The 17,474-nt window shown below is 31.6% G+C and overlaps 1 protein-coding gene across 1 annotated transcript in view; it reads left to right on the top strand.

Moving 5' to 3' along the window:
- The window catches only part of LOC143073574 (uncharacterized), a 114,860-nt gene extending 98,195 nt beyond the window's left edge, over positions 1-16,665 (top strand). The window contains exons 118-127 of the mRNA XM_076249212.1: positions 442-553; positions 1,968-2,119; positions 2,636-2,778; positions 4,065-4,217; positions 4,636-4,819; positions 5,131-5,321; positions 9,371-9,601; positions 10,429-10,546; positions 11,930-12,065; positions 15,044-16,665. Coding sequence (XP_076105327.1) covers positions 442-553; positions 1,968-2,119; positions 2,636-2,778; positions 4,065-4,217; positions 4,636-4,819; positions 5,131-5,321; positions 9,371-9,601; positions 10,429-10,546; positions 11,930-12,065; positions 15,044-15,254 — 1,631 coding nt within the window. The 3' untranslated portion in view covers positions 15,255-16,665. The remainder of the gene's footprint in view (positions 1-441; positions 554-1,967; positions 2,120-2,635; positions 2,779-4,064; positions 4,218-4,635; positions 4,820-5,130; positions 5,322-9,370; positions 9,602-10,428; positions 10,547-11,929; positions 12,066-15,043) is intronic.
- Positions 16,666-17,474: the final 809 nt, after the last annotated feature.

Raw genomic sequence — 17,474 nt, 5'->3', positions numbered from 1 at the left:
TTTAAGGGTTAATATAAGTCAGCTATACCGTGTGATGCGTTTTCAGATTCATCACTCGACAACTTCCTGTTTACCGAACACTTGCATATTTTTACACAATTAATATTATCCACTTGCGGCGGGGGTATCATCAGTGAGCAGTAGCTCGCAGTTTCACTTGTTATAAAACAGGAAGCATTATTGTAATGCAAGTATTATTGATCATAACATAAAAGAAGGTAATTGACCTACACCAGTCATCTCTTGACATAAACAGATTACATATGATATGATAAGTGGACAAATCTAGTAGCATTTTTAGAAGGTAATCTGAAAACTCAAAGCTAGGTCAGGTATGATGAAGTATACTAACCAAATAAAAGTGAGTTGACCTTGATGCAATTGTTAAAATATTTTATCAGTCATTACCCTGCCTAGCCTGACTTAATTTTATTTTTGCAGGAATGTGTGGCTCCTATAGTGGTATCAAAGAGGAAGATCTAGTAGATATTAATGGTGTTACTCATACTTTACCTGATGATAAACGCCCTGATGATTTCAGCAAGAGCTGGAGGTATGACTAAAAGGATATATACATTTATCGCTATTTTACATAATTTTCCTTTGATCTTACTGACGTGATGTTAATTCGCTAAAATCATTCATGAAATTTCGTTGAATTTTATTTATTTCAAATTTACACATTTCCAAAGCTTTAGTATATTATTTATTCTTGTAATACAGTCAAACCAGTTTTAAGAGATCACTTAAAGGGACAGCAAAAAAGTGATCTCTTAAGACAGATGAGGTGGTCTTTTCATACAGGTTCAGTTTATATCAAATGTACTACAGAGCGATCTAGCTATCCAATTAATGGTCTGATAACACAGGTTTTTGCCTAATTCCGATGGTTTCCTTAAGCAGCTTTGACTGCATAAGCATATAAACAACATTTTTTTTTTTTGTGCATCATCCATGATCAATAGATTACTGTCAAGGTTATAAAAGTAGTTTCGTAATCATGGTTTATTGAAGTGAAAACCCAGGGGAAAATTCAAACTAACCATGCTAACCAATCCTTTTCAAGTATTTATAGACATGCAAATCATATAAGAATTATTAGTTTGTAGAACTATGTGAGTCCTGGGTAATATGATGTTATTTAATTGTGACACTGCAGTTTACTCTTTTCTCTAGAAAATTACACAATTTCAAAATCTGCCATTGATTTTGAGAAAATTAAAAAACTGCCATAGATTCATGCTTTGTATGCAAACATAGTAAACTTAATTTATGCTTTCCTATCGTACATCACAACAGTAAGATCTAACACAGTTATTTCTTGGAACCTTACATAAATTCATACCTGAGACTGATAGTTTAATTGACAATGATTGCAAGTTTTCCTTCCGATGGTAAAGATTATTCCTTAGAACTGAAATCAATTATATTTATATTATTTTTTATGGTTATTAGCAATGTCACAAAAATAAATGGAATTTGGATACACTGTAGTATATACTCTTAATAATTCTGACTCTAACTGGCCTTTCAACTCAAATATTCATGCCATATGTGATTCTATTCTAAAGAGGTTTTTTTTTGGCAAATTGAAGATTGAAATCCATGATTTCACACACTTGTGCCTTCAGAATCTAGATCATTCTTGTGACTTGAAATATGAAATGACTTTACATACTTGCAGCCAATAGACAAATGTTGAGTTGTTTTTTATGAATGAATTACTCTGGTTGATCAAAGGTCAATCAGCATCATTGAACAATTGGTTCTTACTGTGACGTAATAACATAAGCATTGTTACATAGGAAATATAGAGAAAAGGGAATGAATCAGAAAGTCTTCTATAGAGCTCAAATTTTATTTTCTATCAGAGTTCTTTTTTAAAGTCTTAAATCATATTCAGGACTTATTTTTTTTTATGTAAATATGATATGAACATCCCTGATGATAATATATTTCTTTTGCAGAATTGCTGAGGGAAGTCCTGACTCTATATATAATGGATACACAGGAACAGTAAGCATGCCAACACCTATTTATTGTGTAAGTTTTGATGATGGGAGCCCCCAGAGCTGTGATTACTTCAAAGATATTGACCTCTGTACAGTACATAAGAATGGTAAGTGTTATTTATCTTCATCGGTAAAATCACTATTCTCCTCATACCAATTTGAAAAAATGACTTATTAATTCTTATATAACACTGATAGTTAAATCAGTTATAGTGTATATATTAGAACTGAAAATTGAAAATAAATCAGTGAAGTGAAATTTTTAAAGTATATTATTATGTTTTCAGAGTGACCATCTTTTTCATGCTGTTCTCAAGGTATCCTTACACCAATATTATATAGATATATGAAGATGTGGTATGAGTGCCAATGAGACAACTCGTTTGAACAAGTAGTTTTGGGGCTATTTATAGCTTGTTGTTCAGAGTGAGCCAAGGCTCCGTGTTGAAGGCCGTACATTAGCCTATAATGGTTTACTTTTTTTATAATTGTTATTTGGATTGAGAGTTGTCTCATTGGCACTCACACCACATCTTCCTTTATCTAATTAGACTTTAAAGAAAAGAATATGACAAAAAGAATATATATATATGGTTAATTGATGTATTTCATTATTAATCAAGGTGTTGATAAAACCCAGGACCTACTAACAGAAGAACAAGATAGAAATGCAGAGCAGCAAGCAGAGCAGCAAACAGTAAGGAGGAGGAAAAGAGATACGACAACTCCAAATGCATTTACTTATGATTCTACTTTTAATGCTCCAGTAAGTGTTTTTACTGAAATGGCTATTCTGAGATTTCATGATCATTATATGTTTTGTTGCTGTTAATTGTATTTTAAAAAAATAATCAATTTAGCCGTTTCAATGATTTGGTTAAAACTTACAATTTCATTATCACACTTTTCCAAATCAAATGTAGCTTGCATTCAAGGGCAAAAAAAAAAAGCAAGATATTTTTCAGTATGTATGTATTTTAAGTTGAAAACACTTATTTTCTGGTATAAATGGTGGAAGGATTGGGTAATAAACAAATCTTTAAAACTTACTGTTCCATCAATTTTCAATAGATCTGAATTTAACATTCCATGTATAGTTTGTGGCTTTCAAATAATCTTTCTACATTTTCTACCATCAATGGTTCTTGTTATTGACTTCAATTTGATGTATATCTCATGTAGAAATGTAAATTTTTCTCTGATTTTCCTCAAATCAGCACAAAAAAGTAAAAATTCCTTCATATAGATACATATCTGTATATAAATGTAAGACTCAGATTGTCGACGTGTGTCCCTCAAATTGACATCCAAATCTGTTGTCATAATAAAATAAGGTTCTAAATGGTTGGCTGATTCTATCCCTCACTAATCAAAGTCCTTTATTGTTGTCAAATGGACATCCAATACTTGGCTTTTTCCAGAATTGTCACAGTTTTGATAAAAACTAATGTTTATTTTTTATTTGAAACAGACATTTTCTGTAAATAAAATAAAATTGAGAATAGAAATGGGGAATGTGTTAACAAGACAACAAACCGACCACAGAGTGAAAAACAGTCAGAGATACCAAATGGGTCTTCAATACAGCAAGAAAATCCTGCTTTTGTTTGTTTGAATCTAAACTAAAACAGTTGTTAAAAATATAAGATTATAAATTTTGCAAAGACAACTGGTAACACTTTTCAACTATTATACCTGTTTCACTTTATTTTGTCTATTGTTTGAGACTGTATATTGACACTATTTGTTTTAAAATTTAAATTGATTATTTTGGACATGATGTGGTCTACTTTGTTGATTAATGAGAGGAGACTCCAATTGATAGGAGGTTGTTTTGGTAATCCATGGTGTCACATTGGACGCTAATTAGGGAGTAGAAATAATGGATACAGATTTTAAAATGTACGTTGGATGTTGATTTGAGGAACAGACATCAATTACAGTGTGACCTCAATCTGAGTCTAACATATATATATATACATGTTATACATGTACCCGGTATATATATCTGCATTGTTTTTTAAAATGTATTTACTTTTTTCATTTCAACAGACTGTTGTTACTTGGCCTACAAATTCTGGTATTACACTCCAGCAAGCAAAAGAACACTGTGAGGAAGCTGTTAAGCCTACAGAGAGAGCTGCCTGTGTTGCTATTGTTGGAAATACTGCCCCAGATGTGCAGTCATGTATTAACGATGTTGGGGTTAGTGTTATTCAGAAAAATAAGTATTTCGTTCTATCAAAATATATTTTGTTGTTGTCAAAGTGACCTTTGATAGGCAGATAAAAGTGTATTAGAATATAATAAGGTTAGCAAAATTGTTCACTTTCGCTTAAGGATGCACTTAGATGAGGTTTTGAATTTGTGTTGGATGTTCAGATTTAAGGAATAACAGTACTGTAGTTGAAGAGTTGCCACCGTCAATTGTAGATTTGAAGGTCGCAAATGCAGTTTTACTGGCGACGCGTAGCGGAGACAGTTAAACGGATATTTGCGACCGTCAAATCAAAATTGACGGTGGCAACTCTTCAACTACAGTACTGTTATTCCAAATCTTAATTCCTTACAAAAGAAATATTTTTTTATATTATTTTATATATGTTTTTTTTGGTGATTTTAGTTAACAGATAGTAAGATTTGGGTTGATGCTGTTATCCAAAGTATACAGGAGCAGTGTTATACAACAGTGACAACTGATGAGAACCAATGGGTGGATAACAGCTCAGGAATACCATCTATTAATTCAACCATTGATGATAATATCTGTCTGAATGACTGTAGTAGTGCAGGAACATGCCTTCAGGGTAAGTGAAACAAGGTGTTACACAGGTGCAAGTGTTGTCAGATACTATTATGAAGTATTAACAATTCTACCCTGCAGTAAGTGTTATCATGTGTACCCAGGTGAGAGAGTGCCCAGGTGCTATTGGGGTACAATAGTTTCCATGTGGGAGAGTTACTGGGTGCTACTTAGGTATGACAAGGGTCTGCTACCTATCATATTCTGAAGGTAAACAATGTTATAATGTTATTTCTGTCTATTTTTCAAGTATCAGATTTTACTGAATAACTTTAGTTGTTTGGTTGATTTGCATGAATTATTGATTTATTTCAGGTGAATGTAATTGTAATGCTAACAGATTTGGACCAGACTGCAGTGTGAAAAGTACAGACAAACCAATAGTCCTAGCATCTTATAGTAATAATGTGTGTGATCTGTCTAAACTCAACTGTACACTGATACAAGTCTATGGGGCCAAATTTATCAATAGTACAGACTTAACATGCCACCTCACAGAAGTTACGGTAAGCTAAAAGACATGTTACAGTTACCACTTGGTGGAGTTTTGTGGTTCTTTGGTTTCTTTTTTGTTGACCTATACCCAAATCTTTTCACATTTTTATAAGCATAGATTGATTGATTGTTGGTTGCTTAACGTTCAGTGGCAAATATTTTATGCATATTCAAAATGAGAACAAGTTCACAATAAATACAATAGGTAGGTTGATATGATAGAGGCCATCTGGGATGATGGTTGGGCAAATTTGGACTGCCACTGGAAAATGAGGATATCTTGGATAGGGACAGAAATTTTGCCTTACAACAGGCTACCTACTGACCCCTCAAAAGACACTTTTTGGGATACGATTGCTGTCAAGCAATCTGTAGACTTTTACCGTTGACCCTATGATACACTCCCTCACGTCATTCGTTTTATTATAAACATTCAGCAACATCTCAGATTCTTATGATTGTCTTGCTTTAAAAGGTAAAAACAAGCAAAACAATTGAACATAAACAACTTTCCTGTAATGTTTTACTCATAATCTTCATGTGTGATATTTTCCTTGACTTATATGCGTGTTTGTAACAATACGGAAAATCAGAATTAAACAGTATTTATATTTAGTGTTTTTATAAATTAAGAAACACGTCAGAGGGAATTCCCAAATTTTGATAACTTGCGAGAGTTCTCTGAAAGCCGATCGATAATTCTATTTCTGTCACAAGAACTGAAGAGGAGTATTTCTATATTTTACCGTTATGAAACTGAAATTTGATACTGTACTCTCATAAAGAAATGCAGAACCATTCATCATATCATTTAAAAAACATTCTTGTTCCAAATCGCAAGTCGCGGATTGTTTATGTATTAATGCCCATGCGTGGTCTCACTAATTAGAGACAAAAAGAATTGTAGAGACAAAAAGCGTCAAGAAGCGACAAGAAGAATAATATTAGCAACAAGAAAACATTTTTTTATTTATATTACTTATTCGAAATAAATATTAAAAAAATATGCAAAAGAAAACAATTTCAACGACAGGAAAGTTAATTTTGATAGGGGAAAAAATGAAATTCAGTTGCTACATTTATTTACATGATATTTTATAAGGTATCACAGGAAGTATTACCTTTACCCTGTCGTTTTATGGTATTACTTTTACTTGTGTTTTAGAACAATAATATATTTTGTCTTTTTATTTGTTTTTAAAAGTATTTTTGTACAATATATACTTAACTTGCAAAATGCATTATTCGTGCATAATTGTCCAGAAAATACATACACAAATTGTGAAATACAAATTAAGAACTGAAATCAAACAAGAGGAAAACATAATTAAAATGTGAATATTTTTCATCATTTTTATAGTGTATTGTCTCATTTAACATGTTTATGCATATAGATTGAAGATTAAAGGAAACTGATGACAATCTTGAGTTTTCAACAGGTGTGCACTATTCGGTACAATAATTGTATATTCTGGTAATTGATGAAGGTGTTAATGGATGTTATTGTAGCAATAAAACAAAGGACACGCACCTAGTTAATCTCATTTGTTGCTCTTAATTGTGTATTACCTTAGAGTGAAGCCACAGCTAATGTTGGTCCTATCAGGAAAAAATAATTGTACAGTTAGGAAGGAAATAATATGTCATATTTTGTTTTATTAAATCCTTCAAAAGGAAGGTGACAAATCTTTGTTTTTATTTTCATTTTATAGCGTTTACATTTCCTTTGCTCTTACACATGTTTAATTTCTTCATCTATCAATATGATAATAAAAAGTACACAATCTCTTCCTCGAAATTTTTTTTATTTCTTCATCTTTCAATGTAATCCTAAAAAAATATTTTGATGTATGTGATGACAAAATGTATTCTTGTCGCTAAATAGCTTCTTGTTACTTTTTGTCACTTATATTATTTTTCTTCTTGTCGCTTCTTGACGCTTTTTGTCGCTAATTAGTGAGACCCCACATGCGTGTAGTTTTCCTGATTTCAAGGGGTATCAGATTGAGTGTTTCCCCGCTTCATTGATTAATTTGAAACTCATGAGATTCTTTCTATGTCTGTCTGCGTATGGAGGGCTATTGTTGTTGCATAATTTTAAATCATATGCATAATTTAAATTAAAATAAATGTTTCATCGTAAAAATAACCTATAACACCCCTTCAGCAGAAATGGAATCTTCCATATTATCGTTTGGAGTTGTCTCCCTTTTCGAAGTATTTGTCAAGAAGAATTAACTCGTAAATGCCGATAAACGTCGTATTATATTAAGAAAGATCTCAATGTAAACAGAGGAGTGTGTACGGAAAGGAGTCATGCCCTCTGACCCAAAGGAACTTCAATAATTAAAGAGTAAGAAATGGGGTTCCTCCTAAACTGGTCCGCCGTTCTATATATAGCTTCGCACCGAAGGTCAGTGTAGCGATAAGTGAACACAACAGGGGTCCAGTTTAGGGTTCCTCCTAGAATTACGGTGATAAGATATGGAAGCAAGTTAACTCGTACCACGGCATTGGAACCAAAAAAGTTAACTTGTACTACTGGGAAGTCGTACCATTCAGAAAAATATATTAAAAAATATGATGTTTTATGGGTTTCTGTTTGTAAACTTAATAGAAATAAAGTTGTATTACTTGAATTTTACACAGGAGTTAAATGAAAACTTAGACAAAAATAAAGAATGTTTTAAAGCATTAATGTTTTAACTGATCTTTCAAACAAGAACATAGGCGGATCCAGGGCCCCCCCCTTTTTCGTGGAAAAAATTTGGTTGATTATAAAGAGAATCATTGAAGCATGACTGGAGCGGGCCCCCTCTTAGGTTAGTCAGCAGGCTCCCCCTTAGGAAAAGTTCTAGATCCGCCACTGTAGAACTTAATCCAGAGGAAAGTTAAAACATTGCTTTAACTGTACCTTATTAAAATTGAACATGTTGAATATATATATATCCAATTTAAGTTAATTAAAGCTGTAATCCATGATCACAAATTGAATGCTATGTTTACAATTGTTGAAAGCCATGTGCTTTTTTTGCGGGGGAAAATGCGGACCCCCTTAACAGGAATCACTTACATTTCATTGTTACATTTATTTATAGACAGTAAAAATAATTTTGGCAATCATTTGGACTAACTGCTAAGACTGAATCATTCATGAAAAATTTTCTTCGGGTGAAACTGTTTATACTTTAATTATCTACATCTGCCACAGTATTTTCTATCCAATATACAAGGAACATTAGCTACAAATTGGTCATTGTACTTTCAAATTATATACATTTTACAGACTTAAGAGGTATTGGGTGAAAGTAACGTATATCATGTATATTCATCATTTAACATCATTTGAATGCTTTTAAATAAGTTAAGTTTAAATACGAGTGAGCAATGGTACGAGTTTGCATTGGTACAAGTTTTTTTTAGTGGTACGAGTTTACAATGGTACAGGATGACTATAATTTGATAAAACACAATAAGTACATGGCTCATACACTTGTAACGGGGATTGGCTATTCTTTAAGTTGAGTGACTATTCAGATTGTTACATTTTGCATGTGCAGTTGAATTAGTTTAGAGAATAATACTATCCAGCTGTACCAGGGTTACCAGCCAAAAATGCTTGAGACTCACGCATGTTCATGCTTTTTTGCGGCAGTATTCTTGGATCTATTTTTTTCCTCTTTGATCTTTTTAATTTTGGCCAAATCTCCTGCATTTGTTTGATGAAAATTTGGCAGAACTGCTATACATGTGTCAATGAAAACTATGGCAATCGTATCCCTCAGAGCATTCTGCTCTTTGATTATAAGCAATGACATTCACAACCGAAATTGGTCAAAAATAGAGATTTGGTGAAAGTTAACAAAATCTTCTTGAATTTGATAAAGAGGCTTCTTTATAGCTGTATTTAGTCCAGTAAAATTGACATTTTTTCTTCATTTGCAAAGCGCAGTATGAACTATGCAATCAGAAGTAATGGGCCTTTCTTGTAGGTCACCTTTTAAATTGGAGGAGCTTGTTTTAAGGTTTAATATTGATCTAAATATTTAAACTATTTTAGGTTGGAACTAATGGAATAACCAACACATTAGCAACAGAGAAAGTGAAAGCCATATACAAAAGTTTAGCACATGTGGTATGTCCAAATCCCAACAAGAAAACTGTGACTGTGGCTCTCAGTAATGATGGTAATACCCCAAGTGACCAGCAGTCCATTTATGTGGCCTATACATCAAACTGTTACACATGTACAGAGGATGCTGCCACTGCTACAGCCACATGTACCACCAATGTGAGTAATACAGCACAAGTGTTTTACAATTTAAAGTTATTTCATCACATAGTCAGTGAATCAATGAAGAATTAGTTGTAGCACTTTATTTCATGATAAAAGTAATATCTGTACAAATGTAAGTAATGCAGCACATGTGTTGAGGTGCTGTACAACTTAAAAAAGCTTAACCATTACATAAACAATGACTGATAAAGGAGTGATTGTAGCACTCTTTTTTTATGTTTAAAGTTTTATCTGTACAATACAATATAAGGACAGTTTACATATTGGAACTATTTAACAACAGGTGATAATTGTTTTTATACATGTTTCAGATGGTTGGTTTTAAATAAGTTAAATGGTGGTTTGTTAAATTCTCTTACTAAAGAAAGCTGTATATTGAAGTGTTGTGATTGTCAGCTTGTTCACAATAGTGAAATAATCGGAATAATTTGATTGTGAACAAGTATTAAATGTAATAAATTATTTGAGTGATTAATTCCGTGGGAACAACTCCTTTGATTTCCTTGTAAATATGGAGGAAGCTAGTAATACACAAGAAAGAAAGAAAATATTAAAAACAATATTCATCCTATCTTCTCATAGGTTAAAATATTTCTCCACCCTTTATCACCTTTGATAATTAAGTTCATATTAATTTTTTTTCTTGTTTTGAGAAACTTTCTAATTCACTTAAATAGAAGGAGAATTTTATATAAATTTCATATGTACAGACAAATGAAATATTTGAAATCCTTTTCTATGGCACATTTTATTTTGATGAAAGTATATCTATAAATTGATAAAATGACCATTGTTATATATGAATGTATTTATATTTGTAGTTGGCTAGTTCCTGTTTGATTGGGTCTGAATGTTACGTAAAAGATACCAAATCACCTACTGATCAATGCATGGCCTGCAGACCCAGTATAGCTACAGATAGCTGGTCCAAAGTTACAGGTACTATTGTGATACACTTATATTCACTCTTTAATTCAATTGTCATCATCAATAATGTGATTGTTTTTGTTTTAGTTTCAAAGCCAAATTGTAAGGATTTAATTTCAACAATCCTGTCTTCATTAAATATTTCACAATTACAGTGCTTATCCAGTGACCTTTGGGGTATCACAATAGCAATGGCTCAAACAGTTTACCAAATTGCAGTAAGGTTTCTTCTCCAACTAACTGATCAACTGGTAAAATGTTTTAGCAGATTGCTCAAGTGAAATGTTGTTAGTATGAAGTGAGTGCTGTGAAATCAAAAGTAATACTTACCATCCAGATCCAGTTAGTTGATATCTTTGTCATTTGTTTCAAACACAAAAATGACTTACTATAGTATGAGTCACTGAATAAGAAGGTCTAATTTTGACATGGAAACTTCTATCATAAATAGATTTTATAAATAAATAGTTCAAACCATTGTTTTGTAGATGTATATTTTATAGCTTTGTCTTCTAAGACAAAGTTATTGTGTAATTATGATTCGTATAATATTTTCTATACAAATTACTGATCTGCTGGCATTAAAGGGAAATAATTTTTATTGAGTTATTGTACACTTAAAAATTAATCAATGATACCTGGCTTCTGATTTTGCCTACAATTTTTTTCAAAATTTTAATCATCTTAAAAATAAATTTCATTGTTTCTTTTCAAAACAGAGGATAATAAAAGCTTAATAATCATAAAAGTAATGTTACAAACAAATTAAATGAGGAAAGTTGATATTTGTCAGACAAAAATTGTGACAAAATTTTGCTGATTTTCAGTAATGTAAATTATTTCCCTTTAATGGTAGCAGATAAGTAAATGCTTTAGAAAAAAAAATTCAAATTACAATTATGCACTAACTTGTTGTTGGAAAACGAAGCTATAAATTATAGACTTACAAAACAATGTTTTGAACTATTTATTTATAAAATCTATTTATGATAGAAGTTTCCATGTCAAAATTAGACCTTCTTATTCAGTGACTCATACTATAGTAAGTCATTTTTGTGTTTGAAACAAATGACAAAGATAACAACTAACTGGATCTGGATGGTAAGTATTACTTTTGATTTTACAGTACTCACTTCATACTAACAACATTTCACTTGAGCAATCTGCTAAAATATTTTACCAGTTGATCAGTTAGTTGGAGAAGAAATCTAACTGCAATTTGGTAAACTGTTTGAGCCATTGCTATTGTGATACCCCAAAGGTCACTGGATAAGCACAGTAACAGTATTTTAATTTCTCAAAACATGTTTCTTGTTCAAATTGAAAAATTTTACAAACTAAAGATAAAAAAATTGTCTACAGTAAACCATTACGTACTGGCCAATTGTTTTCTAGGTTCTGGCTGTGAAGATAAACCACCAAATGAAGATGGTTCAGAAATGAATGCTGTTACAATCATTGCAGTATCTGTTACCATAGCAGGTCTCATTCTTATAGGAATTATAGTGGCTGGTATCTGTGTTTATCGTAGGTAAGTCACCATAGCAGGTCTCATACTTATAGGAATAATAGTGGCGGGTATCTGTGTATATCGTAGGTAAGTCACCAAAGCTGGTCTCATACTTATAGGAATAATAGTGGCGGGTATCTGTGTATATCGTAGGTAAGTCACCAAAGCAGGTCTCACATTTATAAGAATTTTAAGGGCTGGAATCTGTGTTTATCTGATTTATTTATTTTCATGTTTAGAGGACAACTTGTTTTATGGTTATTTGAAATCATGGATTTGCCAACAACTGCATACAAGCCCTTTAGAAAATTGTGCATCATTGAACATGCAAGATAGTATGGGTTCCATTTGATTGTAAATAAAGAGAACTCTAAGGTCCAGATTTTCAAAAAATTAACAAATTTTGATGAAGAAGGCAGATACCTTGTGTGAATTTACATTGAAAAGAACAAATTAACAGGATTTGAACTTATATATGGATATTTTTACAAGCGTGGATCATATTTGCTCGACTTTAAATGGTTTTTTTAAAGCAATTGCTTTTATGCCGTCGCGTATGGCCATCTTTGTGACCCAGATCAGAGACTCCGCCCAGATCAAGCCATAGTATTTTGTTAAACAGGCTCCTGGTCAGTCATTCTTTAACACCTATGTATGTTTTCTAATGCAATACATAGCTTGAAACTTTAAAAAAACGTTAGTGGATTTAAGAAGTTTCAGAATATGTTCTTGTAGATGTATTTTTGTATTTAAAGGGTCAACCGTTTGACTATCAAATAACATAGAAGTCCGAGTGAAAAAAAGTACATTTTTATAAATGCGATTCCGTTTTCCGCCGTTCGTACGATGTTTCAACAAAATATGGATTCATTTCAGTTGTTGATTTAGTATTGAAAATTTAACTGAATTATCTCCTAATAAATACGGTTTTTTATGTTTAATTTGTGTTTCTTTAAGAGGTCAGGTGCTCTTGTTCATTCATAAAATTATCGTTCATTCATACATTTATCGTAAAATCAAAATCACTACACAGGTTAATGCGTAGTGTCAAATTATTACCTGTAATCTAAAAATAGACAAACTTTATTTGCGCAAATAATTTAGCGGAACGAAACCCTTGTTGAAAACACATAACAATAAGTTCGTTTTCCTTTTCTGTCAAAACTCCGTAATATTTATCGATCACCTTACTAATGAAATGGACCCGTCCAAACGTAGTAGATGCCAAGTCGGTCCAGATGAAGAGATATTTACAATTTGGAATTTTCTAGTTTATTAATACATAGATTGAAAAAAAGTACGTCTTTTTAAATATCATGATCAAAACTGGGTTTGCATAACAAATGTGACTTGTCAGATGAAACCATTATCCTCGTCTTTTCAGTGAACAAGTCTTCTACGTTTGTTGACACTCGACGGTCCACCGTGTTAGCAATTTTATTTCACATGTTTTCGAAATATTGAAGATCATTTTTCGCAATGTTTCCTAAAATTTGATAAATATCAAAGCAACGTAGAGCTGTTTGTTCTTGTTCGTATAATAAAATTGAGAATGGAAATGGGGAATTTGTCAAAGAGACAACAACCCGACCATAGAAAAACATACAACAGCAGAATTAAGGTCACCAACAGGTCTTCAATGCAGCGAAAAATTCCCGCACCCGGAGGCGTCCTTCAGCTGGCCCCTATACAATATATATACTAGTTCAGTGATAACGATTTAATGTCATATGTTTGTCTGTGATGACCCCCCTTTTTGGGATTGCATGAGAATTGTAGTTATCTCGTACCCACATGCACTTGTTTCTATCCATAGGAAGGTCGACTATCCATATAAAACTATTTATATGGATAATCGACCTTCCTATGGATAGAAACAAGTGCCTGTGCTCGTACCGCATCAGAAGGACACATATCAACTGAGCAATAATGTTTGGAACTTAGTTTTAAAAATGATGACAAAGTAACATTATGAAAATATTTTTATTAAGCTGAAATATACATTTATTCTTTACATGTTTATGTCTTGTAAGATATTTTATTTCTTTCCCGTTTTTTAACATTTGCGTCTGGAAAGTTGAAATGTTTTAACTTAATCATTTGTGTTAATGGTTAAAATTAATAAAGAAAATTGTTAAAATTAAATCAATAAAGGAAATTACTGCCAAGGAAGTTACAAACACTACCAGGGGATAATCCATGATGATTTCTTTTTGAGTTATATGTTTCAGCACATGTATATTTGACCCCAACTTTAGCCTGGTAAACGTGTTGTCTCCTTGTGAAATATAAAACATATTAAAAATGACTTTCTGCTAAAGTCTTTTATTTATATAAAGTTAAAACCTTCTTACTTTTAACAAGACAACACTCATGTCAGGTTTAATTCTTGTATATATGTGGATGAAAAATAAAAGTCCCCAAACATTAACATGGCAGCAATTGCTTTTACAGCCTTTAAGGCTTTGATTAATTTGGCATTTGAAATGGAAGTAACTCTGAAATTGTGCTTATTCTAAAGGAATCTTGCTATATTTTGATTTTATCTGCAATAAAGTATTGTTACTGTCTCTTTTCTTTTGATATTTTCAAAGCATTCACTAAAAAAAATTAAATGAACTAAAAAATTTACAGAAAGATGTATAAGTCATGTATATTTGTGCTTTCACTGTTAAACATTTTTTTTAAATGGCTGCCGCTTAGTGGCAATAGGGGGAAGGGTGACATCCACTATTGCTTTCAATGGCAATTCTAGTTTAATTTATATTTCAATACCACCTTGAAAGTTTTTTTGTTATTTTAGACCAATGCCAACAAAATCTATGAAAATTTGCAAATAGAAATATTATTTTTAATTTGTGCTAGGTCAGCTGAAAAGCTCAGGGTCACATATCATATATTTAACATTGAAATAGACTATAATTAGTTATTACATTTTACTAAGATTCTAATAATTTATAATTAATTAGATTTAAAGTATTTCGTGTTTTATTTTCCAGAACCAGATTAAGAAAAGAAAAACTTGAAAGTGCTGGAAATTCAGAAATAGAATACAGATCTAAGAATCCCAATGCTATGGTGCCATACTTCCCTCCCGGTCAGGAATGGAATTATGCCTACGACCATCCTACAAACTCTAGTGTATACCGACCACAAAGAATAGCGTTCTATGACAATAGAGCAGCATTAGATGATTATTTTGAAGACTAAACAGTGATCATTTATTAATTGTCTTCCTTATATTACAAAGACTACCAACATTTGCTAAACTTGTTATTTTAAATGTTATTGAATGCTCAGAATAATATGATACAATCATAGAAATAATCATTAAATAAGCTTATAGAAGTCTTATTTTTTATTGATAAGATAAATTGGTGCAATCCTAATGTTTCATATATTTGGGTGAATATTAGGGCATTTGTTTTGAATGAAGATATTTTAGCAATGTATGTGAAATTATTATGAATATAGCTTGAATTTATGAAATATTATTTTTTTCTATTCTTTTTTACTCTTTTTAGAAATATATGTTTATACAAGATGCATTTTATATACATTTTATCAGATGACGATATCGTTTGAAAATTCATTCATAAGTGGGTCTTGTTTTGAAATAAATTTTTTGATATACGTTTAACATTATTCTTAACATTGTCTTCTTGTTTCTAGTTTCTACTCAAGTGTAAAATTTAAAGTTACTCTTAAATTTCAAAAAAAAATAATTAAAGTAGATACAATAAATAAATTTAGGGAAACATACCTTTAAAATGTTTCAGATTAAATGGTCAGTAATTATGTAGATATATATGAATATAAAGCATAGAAATTTTGATATGTTCTAAATGTACGACTAAGTACCTTATGTGCTGTATTAATGCCATATTTACTTCTGTTTCTACTATTAGGAAAAAAAACTTCTATTGAAATGTATCTTAGGCAGTTTAAACTACTATCAAGTTCTATATCTTATGGTATATCCATTAGAATTTGTAAAATCACAATCCTTGATCTTCATCTATTACATGGTTACCTTTTTAGGAAGAAAAACATCAGTAAAACATAGTTGGTTGGTTTACATTGTAAAAGCATTCAAATTTAGAAATTACATCAACAAATAATTGTATATTTTATGCCATTTCAGTTTAGTTACAAATATTCCATTATAATAAAATTAAATAAAAAAAAATAGTTGACAATCAAAAATGCATATAAATTCCAAGAGTTCATGATCCACTGTGTAAAACATAAGAATCGATGACATCACCAAATCGTATAGTGTTTGATATTAAAAACTAATTGTTGGTGTGCTAAATTAAACATGTTTCATAATTCTTTTTACATTCCAATGCCTATTTTTGTAATACTGTATTGGCCAAATGAAGTTGTAAATTTCAAGACGTTGCTGTTATTTGATAATGTAATTTTCCACAACACCATTTTTTAGAAAAGTAACCGTATTTGTCAGACACAGAAGTTGTTGGTAAAATATATAAATGTCAAGATTTGCTCAACACAAAGGATCTGTTAATCTTTATGTTTTTGTTATTCATAATATACTGTTCCAAAGTTGTTTATATAATGTCATTAAAATTTTATAATAAAACATATTTTTGCAATATTTTAATAAGTTTGCTTTTGTACAAGTTTTTTTACTTACTAAAGGAGAAAGATACAAAACACAACATAAAATACTAATACTGAGCAATATGAACCCTACCAAAAACCTGGGAATATCTTAGGTGTTCATGAGAGTGAGAAAATCTCACTCCACATGTGGTGGCAGCCCTGAAATTTTCAGATGAATCTAATAAGACATTGTTTGGTTAATTTGGTAATTCAAAGGAAATCTTTGCAGTTTTTATGCCCCAACTACGGTAGTAGAGGTGCATTATTAGGGCCCCGCCTTTAGGCGGGTACCCTATAGTGATCAGTCTGTCTATCCGTCCGTCCGTCCGTCCGTAACACTTGTGTGTCCGCTCCATATCTAGAGAACCATTATGATTTCATACTTTATACTTTACATGTTTATTAACCACCACCAGAGGGTGTGTCATAATTTATGAACGACTGCCTAGGGCAAAGTTCAAGGTCAAAAACTTTGGTTTCAGTTGACAACCCCATGTCCTATGGTAAAGATTGTGTCCGCTCTATATCTTGAGAACCATTATCATTTTGAAGTTTATACCTGAAATGTATATAAACCAATATCAGAGGGTATGTCATAATTTATGTACAACTTCCTAGGTCAAAGGTCAAGGTCAAAAACTTTGGTTTCAGTTGACAACCCCATGTCCTATGGTAAAGATCGTGTCCGCTCTATGTCTTGAGAACCGTTGTCATTTCAAAGTTTATACTTGACAAGTATATAAACCAACACCAAAGGGTGTGTCATAATTTATGTGCAACTTCCTAGGTCAAAGGTCAAGG

Source organism: Mytilus galloprovincialis, chromosome 4 (assembly GCF_965363235.1).
Source record: "Mytilus galloprovincialis chromosome 4, xbMytGall1.hap1.1, whole genome shotgun sequence".
NCBI classification, from domain to species: Eukaryota; Metazoa; Mollusca; class Bivalvia; order Mytilida; family Mytilidae; genus Mytilus; species Mytilus galloprovincialis.
This window is presented reverse-complemented; position numbering and strand designations above follow the sequence as displayed.